This window comes from Polypterus senegalus, chromosome 3, assembly GCF_016835505.1.
Source record: "Polypterus senegalus isolate Bchr_013 chromosome 3, ASM1683550v1, whole genome shotgun sequence".
Classification (NCBI taxonomy): domain Eukaryota; kingdom Metazoa; phylum Chordata; class Cladistia; order Polypteriformes; family Polypteridae; genus Polypterus; species Polypterus senegalus.
In genome coordinates this window covers 24458935-24471559 of record NC_053156.1, presented here as the reverse complement: position 1 = coordinate 24471559, position 12625 = coordinate 24458935, and the positions used below count along the sequence as shown (strand labels likewise).

Sequence of the window (12625 nt, the reverse complement as noted above, 5' to 3'; positions counted from 1 at the left end):
ACCGGGGATTTGGTCGTTTAGAAATGGCTTTTTTCTGTCACAACGGAGGTGGCCTTGGAGTCTATTTCTTCCACTCCCGCAGGTCTTCAAAGCTTGGCAAGGTTCCAGCGTTCTTTTATATCGTGTCCACACGACCAAATCCCCGAGTACAATGACAAAAAAAGTTAGACAAACTTAAGCTAAGCATCAGACAGTCAGATCATATAACAGTTAGGCCTTTTAGGGCTGACCACAGCTGTTCTTGTCTGTCTTTATGCTTTGCCTAGCCCAGCTATTCTGAAAGCTGACACTCTGTGCTAAAGCTGGCTCAGCTCTTCATGGCATGTTACACAGAAAAAGAATGAAAAATACATTTAAAGAGAGCTAAAACAGATACAGTGACAGAATTCTTAATATTATAACAACCTTAGTATAACAACTTCTACCACTTTCTTTTATGTCGAATCGCTCCCTAGACACTTTTTTTTTACTGCTTTTACTACTTGTGAATTTCCCCTTGGGATTAATAAAGTATCTATCTATCGATCGATCTATCTATTATATAGTGCCTTTCATATCTATCTATCTATCTATCTTTCTATCTATCTATCTATTATATAGTGCCTTTCAAATCTATCTATTTATTATATAGTGCCTTTCATATCTATCTATCTATCTATCTATTATATAGTGCCTTTCATATCTATCTATCTGTGATGGAATGCTGATTTAAGACAAACTATTTTTAATGTGTTACTAATTTTACTCCTTAGATTTATGAATTATTTAGAATTTGTATTCAGTCTCCTTACAGTCATATGAAAAAGTTTGGGAACCCCTCTCAGCCTGCATAATAATTGACTCTCCTTTCAATACAAATGATAACAGTGGTATGTCTTTCATTTCCTAGCAACATCTGAGTACTGCTGTGTTTTCTGAACAAAGACTTTTAGTGACGCAGTATTTAGTTGTAAGAAATTAAATCAAATGTGAAAAACTGGCAGTGCACAAATGTGGGTCCCCTTGTCATTTTGCTAATTTGAATGCCTGTCACTGCTCAATGCTGATTACTTACAACACCAAATTGGCTGGATGAGCTTGTTAAGCCTTGAACTTCATAGACAGGGGTGTCCAATTTATGAGTGGTAAAAGGTATTTAAGGTGGCCAATTGCAAGTTGTGCTTCCCTTTGACTCTCCTCTGAAGAGTGACAGACAGCATGGGATCCTCAAAGCAACTCTCAAAAGATCTGAAAACAAAGATTGTTGAGTCTCATGGTTTAGGGGAAGGCTACAAAACGCTACCTCAGAGGTTTAAACTGTCAGTTTCAACTGTAAGGAATGGGATCAGGAAATGGAAGGCCACAGGCACAGTTGCTGTTAAACCCAACAGGTCTGGCAGGCCAAGAAAAATACAGGAGCGGCATATGAGCAGGATTGTGAGAATGGTTACAGACAACCCACGGATCACCTCCAAAGACCTGCAAGAACATCTCGCTGCAGATGGTGTATCTGTACATCGTTCTACAATTCAGCGCAATTTACACAAAGAACATCTGTATGGCAGGGTGATGAGAAAGAAGCCCTTTCTGCACTCACACCACAAACAGAGTCGCTTGTTGTATGCCAATGCTCATTTAGACAAGCCAGATTCATTATGGAACAAAGTGCTTTGGACTGATGAGACTAAAATGGCGTTATTTGGTCATAACAAAAAAGCGCTTTGCCTGGCAGAAGATGAACACCGCATTCCAAGAAAAACACCTGCTACCTTCTGTCAAATATGGTGGAGGTTCAATCATGCTGTGGGGCTGTGTGGCTAGTTCAGGGACTGTGGCCCTTGTTAAAGTCGAGGGTCAGATGAATTCAACCCAATATCAACACATTCTTCAGGATAATGTTCAAGCATCAGTCACAAAGCTGAAGTTACACAGGTGTTGGATATTCCAACAAGACAATGAGCCAAAACACAGTTCAAAATCTACAAAGGCATTCATGCAGAGGGAGAAGTACGATGTTCTGGAATGGCCGTCACAGTCCTCTGACTTGAATATCATTGAAAATCTATGGGATGATTTGAAACAGGCTGTCCACGCTCAGCAGCCATCAAATTGAACTGAACTGGAGAGATTTAGTATGAAGAATGGTCAGAAATACCTCCATCCAGAATCCAGACACTCATCAAAGGCTATAGGAGGACAGCATCAAGAGGCTCAAAGGAGCAAAAGGAGGCTCAACTAAGTATTGATGTCATATCTCTGTTGGGGTGCCCACATTTACACACCTGTCTAATTTTGTTATAATGTATCTTGCATATTTTCTGTTAATCCAATAAACTTAATGTCACTGCTGAAATACTACTGTGTCCATAAGACATGTCAGATATTCAAAGGAAGTTCAGCCAATGATAAACAAAAATCCAAAGAATTAAGAGGGGTTCCCAAACTTTTTCATATGACTGTATATGCGCTTCCATTCTATGTGCTTTGTGGGTGAGGCCAAGTTGACGTCTCCACTGCTGAGGATCTCCTTCTGGCTTAATATTCTCACTCAAAAGTGAGTCCCAGCACTGGAGCACTGAGTTGGTGTTTGAACTTTACAAGTCAGTGTTTTTGTTCTTTATTTTTCTGGTTTTCATGGTTTCTTTTGTGATTGTGTGGATGGGATTCTAATCTTGGACAGCGTTTCGAGATTAATTTTACGAAAATCCTTTTTGCCTTGGTATTCCCTCTTTTTCCATGTTTTTGTTTGGATTGTCTATACCTGCCAGAGTTTTATAGTTTCTCTCCCATTGTAAGACATTTTTGGTAAAGGAATACTTCATCTAAAAATTATATATATTTGTTATGTGTTACTTACCCAATGTAGTAGTGGCTGCAAAAAAATGTAATCTCATGCTTTCATGCAGATTGGAAAGAAAAACGTTAATGATATAATAGAACAAATGGTTACCAGTACTGTACAACTGCAAGTAATGTGAAAAGTACCCATGGAATAAAAAATCTCAAGTTTAGCACTTTTTAAGCATACAACTGGATAACTGGCATGACGAGTATGTGACGTGAGCAACATGAGTCTTTTTTCTTTTTGTTGATGATTTTCCCTTTAGGGCGGCACAGTGGCGCAGTGGTAGCGCTGCTGCCTCGCAGTTAGGAGACCCGGGTTATTCCTGGTAAATGTGTGGGCCTTTTTCAATACTGTATTTTTAACTTTTCAAACCACTTCCCCACTTTTAGGCCTGTTGGGGCCGCAGCCTGCAGGTAGCAATCGTGACCTGACTGACTTTTGGTGAGTCTGTTCTGAGTAGGCCAGTCAAGGTCTTGTGGAGGTCACCTTTCACCATCTTCCTGTTTAGACATTACAACACAGGCATCCCAAAAATACGCCAGTATAATTGGATGATTATCTTTTAACATTTTCTGCTTCACTCCTTTTTATTGTTTTTGGGCTATCCCACAATTTTAAAAATATAATTCTTTGGCTTTTATTTGCTGTGTAATGCATTGACAGTAGTCTTTACCCATTATTTTTATCAAGATTTTTATGCTTCGAGTAGTAGTCTGCCCACTTGAAACACTTTGACCATGAGAAAAGCTATATAGATAAATAACAGTAATTATTTTTATTATTATTAATATTGCAGATATTTCACAGAGTTGTGTTATTTCTGTGGTTGGCAGAGTTGTGCATAACACTCTTTGCATTTCATATGATACTTCACTTAACTCTTCATATATGCATTTAGTAAATTTAGTTTTACATTTAGAGTGAATACAAAGAAGACAATTTGAGACTAGAACAAATAGCAAATAAAATGCATTTCTCACACATCGACACCATACCTATTAAGGCCTTTTTTCTTGCAGACTGTAAACTATGACTTTACAAAGAATTACTTGGACCTCATCATCACTTATGTCTCCGTGATCCTGATGCTGTCTCGCATTGATGACAGGAAAGTCTTGGTAGGCATGTACAACTGTGCCCATGAGATGTCCAATGGATCCAGGTGAGCAGATCAGAAATCGAAGCCAAAATGATTGCAACTACCTGATGGCTCATATTATGTGAATCTGACTTTCAGTGATTCTGCTTATCCTCGGCTGGGACAAATGTTGCTGGAATATGAAAATCCTTGGAAGAAGATGACAGAAGAATTTGGACCACACACTAAGGTTTATTATGTTCTACATAATTTGATAAGAACCTGGACCATGAAACTTTCATTAATAACACTATTTAAATTATTTTCCAGGCTGTGACAGAGGCCCTGCTGTCACTTCAGCAGATCTATCCTCGGCGAAACTTGCCTGCAGAACAGTGGCGCAATGCACAGATGCTTAGTTTGTTGAGCTCTGCGCCTACCATGTTGAACCCTGCCACCTGTGACACGGTGAGTCTCACTCAATTTCTAAGCTTTTTATATAACAGGAAGGATATTATCAAATGCTCCAACATATTAATCCATGCAACAAGTATTGACAGATAGATGAATAGAAATGAAAGGCACTATATAGATAGATAGATAGATAGATAGATAGATAGATAGATAGATAGATAGATAGATAGATAGATAGATAGATAGATAGATAGATAGATAGATAGATAGATAGATAGATAGATAGATAGATAGATAGATAGATATGAAAGGCACTATATAAGAGATAGATAGATAGAAAGATAGATAGATAGATAGATATGAAAGGCACTATATAATAGATAGATAGATAGATAGATAGATAGATAGATAGATATGAAAGGCACTATATAATAGATAGATAGATAGATAGATAGATAGATAGATAGATAGAAAGATAGATAGACAGATAGATATGAAAGGCACTATATACAGTAGATAGATAGATAGATATGAAAGGCACTATATAATAGATAGATAGATAGATAGATAGATAGATAGATAGATAGATAGATAGATATGAAAGGCAGTATATAATAGATAGATAGGAAAGCACTATAGATAGATAGATAGATAGATAGATAGATAGATAAGGCACTATATAATAGATAGATAGATAGATAGATAGATAGATATGAAAGGCACTATATGATAAATTGATAGGGAGATAAATATGAAAGGAACTATATAATAGATAGAGACAATTTGTTTTAAAATAAAAGAGCAGTCACAGTCACATTGAGGTATTGCCATCGATACAAAGCAGCCCCCATTGTTTTTCTTGATTCACTTCTGCTTTATGATTTGTTGGCTGATAGTCCTCAGTGTTGTTGTGTCACAGAGAGGATGTGCAGCATTGTTCATAATGGCTCTCAGTTTTGTTTTAAATCTCTCCTTCAATGCTACTTCTAGAAGTTCCAGAGCACATCCCGTGACTAAGCCTGCATTCCCAATCAGTTTGTTGATCCAGTCGGTTTCTCTTGAAGTGATGTTACGAGTCCCGCAAACAACACACTGAGTTATAAGACATGTAAAGGTCATCATTACCCACAGTAAAGGAACCCAGTCTCCTAAGCAAAAAGAGCCTGCCCTTTCTCACAGTACATAACTCATCAATGTGACAAGACTAGTCCTACCTGTCATTGTTATAAACCCCCCAGTACTTGTAGCAGTACACCATCTCTGCATCCACTCCCTGAATGGTAATCAGTATCAGAGACTCTTTCAGCTTTTCTTGAATTTTCTTTACTTCTGTCCACCCTGATAAGTCTTTCAGGCCTTGGCTGTTTACCTGACATTTGTCATTTTAAAATGTTAAAAGTTCTCCCATACAACAAGTAACAGTTAAGTTAGTAATTCCCTTTCTAACCTTTTTATTTAGATTTAATTAAAGGTGTTTGAAAAGCATCTTAAAACAGCATTTTCAACAAAATTAAGAGGAAACATCATTGAAGTATTTAAAATTATCAAGTGAATTAGTCCAGTGGATCGAGACGGTGACTTTAACTGCCAGACAGTGTTGAGAAGCCATTAAGAAGGCTAACAGACTGTCAGGTTATATAGCGCCTTGATGTGTGGAGTACAAGTCACAGGAGGTTCTGCTCAAGCTTCATAACACACTGGTGAGGCCTCATCTGGAGTCCTGGGTGCAGTTTTGGTCTCCAGTGCTGCACAAAGTCCAGAGAAGAGCGACTAGGCTGATTCAGGGCTACAGAGGATGAGTTATGAGGAAAGATTAAAAGAGCTGAGCAAAAGAAGATGAAGAGGAGACCTGACTGAAGTGTTTAAAATTATGAAGGGAGTTAGTCCAGTGGATCGAGACTGTTATTTTAAAATGAGCTCATCAATAACACAGGGTCACCATGGAAACTTTGCACAAACATTAGGAAGTTTGTCTTTACACAAAGAACCACAGAATAAGCAACTAGGTAGTGTGGTAGACAGTAAGACTTTAAGGACTTCAAAACTCAACTTTTAGAATAATTAAGTAGATAGAACTGGCAGGCTTTGCTGGGCTCAATGGCTTTTTCTCATCTTGATTGTTTAATTGTCTAATATATAATTAATACGTGTTAAAATCCAAACTTCTACAACTTCACACCGTTTAAATACAGGGCTATTCAAATAAGTAAAAATGTACTTTAGTAGGCTCTCAAAGTCACGTTGAGCGAGTCTCAGCACAGACAAACCTTACAAACAATGGCATTCATCTCCTCAGTGAAGACCAAGTGAGCGCTTTAGCTTATCAGGTTCCAAAACGCTCAGACTTAGGATGTGTCCTGTCTTTGATGGCACATTATTTGGGAGTGTCAGCACTTTTAAGCTATCGCCAAAGGCACTGTGTGCAGGGTAATCCACAGGATTTAATGAAGATTAAGAAAGTCATTTTAATACTGTGTGAGTTTTTTTTCTCACTAACTGTCTGTTTCCAGAATGATTCACTTTAAAATGAAAAAGACAGCATTTTTTGTTTGGTTTTTTTGAATATCATTCTGGCAGTGCAGCACGGTGGCGCAGTGGGTACTTCGCTTCCTGGGTCCTCTCTGCGTGGAGTTTGCATGTTCTCCCCGTGTCTGCGTGGGTTTCCTCCCAAAGTCCAAAGACATGCAGGTTAGGTGGAATGGCGATCCGAAATCGTCCCTAGTGTGTGCTTGGTGTGTGTGTGTGTGTGTGCCCTGTGGTGGGCTGGCGCCCCGCCTGGGATTTGTTCCTGCCTTGCGCCCTGTGCTGGCTGGGATTGGCTCCAGCAGACCTCTGTGACCCTGTAGTTAGGGTATAGCAGGTTGGATAATGGATGGATGGATCATTCTGGCACCTTACAATGAAATTGCTAGCATGGTGTCAGTACATACTGGAGGAGTTGTGGGTTATTAAAACATGCTGGCTATTTACAAATCTCTGTCAGGAGACACTAAAAGACCCCAAAGCATTTTGATGGCTGAGTTTAGGTTGCTGCAAAATGAGATAATTAGGTCAATGCAGTGATTGTGGTTAATCATCCTCTATAAATTGAAGTGCAAGAGGACAGCGACCATCTGTCGAGCATTCAATCAGTCAGTCAAGTTCAGCTAAATAATTACACTCAGCTATTTTAAGCAAGGTGACCACTCTTTGTTCCTCCACTTTTCCATCTCTGTTTGCTTCAGTTTTTTGAAAGACCCCTTTCATTGCCCCCCTTCACATTAATCATCCCTTTGTACGTCATTGTTGTATGACATTTCATTATTCATTTTTTATCACTTTCCCTTTGTTTATCAGAATCACATTTATTGGCCTAGTATGCATTCGTACGAGAAATCTGACTCTTTTTGTTTTTGGGGGAGTCAAGCTAATGTTAGAAAATGGGATTTATCAGAACATGAAACGAACCTTAACAAACCTGATGCTGTCATTTCTCAGTGTGGACTCCATCCTCCTCAATGCACTTGCGCCTCCTGCCTGGCAGTGCCAGGATTCCAGCAGAATTAAAAGTTTTGTCTCGTCCTCATAGCCACTCGTGCACTGCTTTCTTCACGTCGTCATCTGTCTTGAATCGATGACCACCCAGATGCTTTTTTTAGCGCTCCAAAAAGGTGGAAATCACACTGCAAAAAATAAGGAGGATGTGACAACGCCTGCAACTCCAGTTTCTCCAGACAAGGCTTGGTGTTCTTAGCAGTGTGTGTGTGTCATTGTCTCCTTGAGACAGCAGGCCCTGCCGCTTGGTTTGAATAGAAGGGTTCATATTTATCTCCAGCAAGTCACAGTAACTGGCACTATTGACTGGAGTACCCGTTGGCATAGTGTGTTCGTTAATAACTCGGGTGCACGAGCCGTTGCAAGGACAAGACAAAAACTTTATCAGGCAGGTGGCGCAAGTGCATTGAGGAGGGTGGAGACGACACTGAGAGATGAGAGCATCAGGTTTGTTAAGGTTCGTTTCATGTTCTGATAAATCTCAACAAAGTATACAGTATACAAGTATACAAATGCATACTAAGCCAAATAAATGTGATTCTGATAAGCAAAAAAAACTGAAGGGAAAGTCATAAAAAATGAATTATGAAATGTTATACAACAATGACGTTCAAAGGGGTGATTAATGTGAAGGAGGGTAATGAAAGGGGTCTTTCAAAAAACTGAAGCAAACAGAGATGGAATCCCATTTTCTAACTTTAGCTGGACTCCCCCTCGTAGATACATGACAAACACACACATGCAATTGACAAGTAGATACCTAAAGAAAGTAAAAAACCTGCATAGTGCAAGGCAGTGTAAGAAATCCTGAATGAGTACTGAGTTAAGCACTAGCCGTATATAAGATATCAGGTGGGGTGGCACGGTGGCGCAGTGGTAGAGCGGCTGCATTGTAGTTAGAAGCCCAGGGTTCAAGTTCGGGTGTTCTGGTTTCCTCCCGCAGTCCAAACACATGCTAGTTAAGTGTATTGGTGTGTGTGTGTTTGCCCTGTGATGGTCTGGCACCCTGTCCGGGGTTTATTCTTGTCTGTACATAAATGCAAAAAGGAAACCAGAAATAAAATAAACACAATATGAAAAATGTTTAACAATAATAAAACTGATTTGAGAGCCACTTCATCCACCACTAATATGTGGCATCCACCAGGATGATGTGATGGCAGCCATTTTTGCACCAGTGTACTCGCCACACATTAGCAATTAGGGAGTGAAGTTGTGAGGGAATGATTAGGGGGCTAGAATGACTAGGGAGTGGTGGGCATTTTAGCCTGGACATTGGGATACACGCTGCTCTTTATTACGTATGCTGAGTGATCATTATTACCAGGCTTCTTTTAACTTCACCTCTTTGTTGTCTGGTACAAATCTTGTAATCGATATTTAACCCACTTCCTATTGTACAAATGACTTTTTGCACACTTACTCACTTCCGATGACAATGCATGAATCAATAATCAGTTCACTAATTGATCAATTAATCCATGTTAACCCATGTTAGCTTCCACCCCAAGCATATAAGGCTCTCCATTATTTTCAGCCAAGCAATACGGTACAATCGTATTTGCTCAGACCCGACAGACCAGGATAAACAACTGCAGGAGCTCAGACAAGATTTCATCAGACAAGATTATACCCACAAATTGACAGACACTCAAATAAGAAGAGCTACTGCCATACCCAGAGATAACCTTCTGGAATATAAAAACAAAGACAACAAGAACCGCATCCCCCTTGTTGTCACCTACAACTCGAATCTTGAAGCACTTCGAAAAATTATAAAAGAGCTTCAGCCAATGCTAAACAACGACCAAACAGTGAAAAATGCATTTCCTGAACCTCCCCTCCTGGCATACAGACAAACACCAAACCTGCGGCAACTAATTGTCCGAAGCTCCCTAAGTGAACCAACAGAAAATGGTACATCTCCCTGCCTACAGAAAAGTAAAACGTGTGCTCACATTTATAATACATACCGTTTAGTTATACCACACTGCTGACTTGAACATCACATAAAGGGATCATTTTCCTGCAGATCATCTAATGTGGTCTACCTAATTCTCTGCATGAAATGTCCTGACACTGCACTCTATGTGGGAGAAACTGGACAAATGCTCTGCCAGAGAATTAATTTCCACAGGTTCCACATTATACGTGGCAACGCAGATGTTCCTGTAGCAGCCCATTTCAACAGCCATGGACACTGTGAGAGGGACTTTAAACTCACAGGGCTAATGGGCAACTTCAGAACACAGCAAGAGAGAAAAGAATGGGAAGTTAAACTTGTGCTAAAATTTAACACATTACAACATGGTGTAAACAGAGACATGAGTCCACACTCTGAGGAGAGGCAAGACACATGACAGCCTGCATGGAGTTTGCTAAAAGAGACCTGAGAGACTCTGAGATGGTGAGAAATAAGATTCTCTGGTCTGATGAGACCAAGATAAAACGTTTTGGCCTTAATTCTAAGCGGTATGTGTGGAGACAGCCAGGCACTGCTCATCACTTGTCCAATACAGTCCCCACAGTGAAGCATGGCGGTGGTAGCATCATGCTGTGGGGGTGTTTTTCAGCTGCAGGGACAGGACGACTGGTTGCAATCGAGGGAAAGATGAATGCGGCCAAGTACAGGGATATCCTGGACAAAAACCTTCTCCAGAGTGCTAAGGACCTCAGACTGGGCCGAAGGTTTACCTTCCAACAAGACAATGACCCTAAGCACACAGCTAAAATAACGAAGTAGTGGCGTCACAACAACTCTGTGACTGTTCTTGAATGGCCCAGCCAGAGCCCTGACTTAAACCCAATTGAGCATCTCTGGAGAGACCTAAAAATGGCTGTCCACCAACGTTTACCATCCAACCTGACAGAACTGGAGAGGATCTGCAAGGAGGAATGGCAGAGGATCCCCAAATCCAGGTGTGAAAAACTTGTTGCATCTTTCCCAAGAAGACTCATGGCTGTATTAGCTCAAAAGGGTGCTTCTACTAAATACTGAGCAAAGGCTCTGAATACTTAGGACCATGTGATATTTCAGTTTTTCTTTTTTAATAAATCTGCAACAATTTCAAAAATTCTTTTTTTTATTTGTCAATATGGGGTGCTGTGTGTACATTAATGAGGGAAAAAATTAATTTAAATGATTTTAGCAAATGGCTGCAATATAACAAAGAGTGAAAAATTGAGGGGGTCTGAATTGTATATATATACACACAGTGCATCCAGAGCGTATTCACAGCACATCACTTTTTCCACATTTTGTTATGTTACAGCCTTATTCCAAAATGGATTAAATTCATTTTTTTCCGCAGAGTTCTACACACAACACCCCATAATGACAATGTGAAAAAAGTTTACTTGAGGTTTTTGCAAATTTATTGAAAATAAAAAACTGAGAAATCACACGTACATAAGTATTCACAGCCTTTGCCATGAAGCTCCAAATTGAGCTCAGGTGCATCCTGTTTCCGCTGATCATCCTTGAGATGTTTCTGCAGCTTAATTGGAGTCCACCTGTGGTAAATTCAGTTGAGTGGACACGATTTGGAAAGGCACACACCTGTCTATAGAAGGTCCCACAGTTGACAGTTCATGTCAGAGCACAAACCAATCATGAAGTCAAAGGAATTGTCTGCAGACCTCCAAGACAGGATTGTCTCGAGGCACAAATCTGGGGAAGGTAACAGAAAAATTTCTGCTGCTTTGAAGGTCCCAATGAGCACAGTGACCTCCATCATCTGTAAGTGGAAGAAGTTCAAAACCACCAGGACTCTTCCTAGAGCTGGCCGGCCATCTAAACCAAGTGATCGGGGGAGAAAGGCCTTAGTCAGGGAGGTGACCAAGGACCCAATGGTCACTCTGTCAGAGCTCCAGAGGTCCTCTGTGGAGAGAGGAGAACCTTCCAGAAGGACAACTATCTCTGCAGCAATCCACCAATCAAGCCAGTATGGTAGAGTGGCCAGACGGAAGCCACTCCTTAGTAAAAGGCAAATGGCAGCACGCCTGGAGTTTGCCAAAAGGCACCTGAAGGACTCTCAGACCATGAGAAACAAAATTCTCTGGTCTGATGAGACAAAGATTGAACTCTTTGGTGTGAATGCCAGGCGTCACGTTTGCAGGAAACCAGGCACCGCTCATCACAAGGCCAATACCATCCCTACAGTGAAGCATGGTGGTGGCAGCATCATGCTGTGGGGGGCAGGAACTGGGAGACTAGTCAGGATAAAGGGAAAGATGACTTCAGCAATGTACAGAGATCTCCTGGATGAAAACCTGCTCCAGACCGCTCTTGACCTCAGACTGGGGCGACAGTTCATCTTTCAGCAGGACAACGACCCTAAGCACACAGCCAAGATATCAAAGGAGTGGCTTCAGGACAACTCTGTGAATGTCCTTGAGTGGCCTTTTTAAAAACCACTCTTAAGTTAAAAAGTGTACTAAAAAACTAAAAAAGAAGTATCTCATACATCACTCGTAAAATAGAAGGTGGGCGCTTTTCATCAATCAAAATTCAAAAAACGCTTCTTAAAATCTTAGCAAAATCGGCCATCTTTTATTGTATGAGTGATGTACTTCTTTTTTAGTACAATTTTTAACTTAATACAAGTGTGGTTTTTAAAACGTATTTTTTGACATATATATTTTATACCCACAGAGAGTCCGGAGTTTGGTTTTACTTTTCATCTAAAGGGCTGTGCCATTTTTACAGCACAGAGTCCCCATCATTGCACTGGGGTATCGGGATCCACATTCAGACCCCCAGTTAAGCGCCCCCT

The 12625-nt window shown here is 40.3% G+C and overlaps 1 protein-coding gene across 2 annotated transcripts in view; it reads left to right on the top strand.

Moving 5' to 3' along the window:
- Positions 1 to 12625, top strand: part of nckap1l (NCK associated protein 1 like) — a 135320-nt gene that overhangs the window by 7933 nt on the left and 114762 nt on the right. For both annotated transcript variants that reach the window (XM_039746803.1, XM_039746802.1), the window contains exons 5-7: positions 3844 to 3986; positions 4062 to 4152; positions 4233 to 4370. In XM_039746803.1, the coding sequence (XP_039602737.1) occupies positions 3844 to 3986; positions 4062 to 4152; positions 4233 to 4370 (372 nt within the window). The remainder of the gene's footprint in view (positions 1 to 3843; positions 3987 to 4061; positions 4153 to 4232; positions 4371 to 12625) is intronic.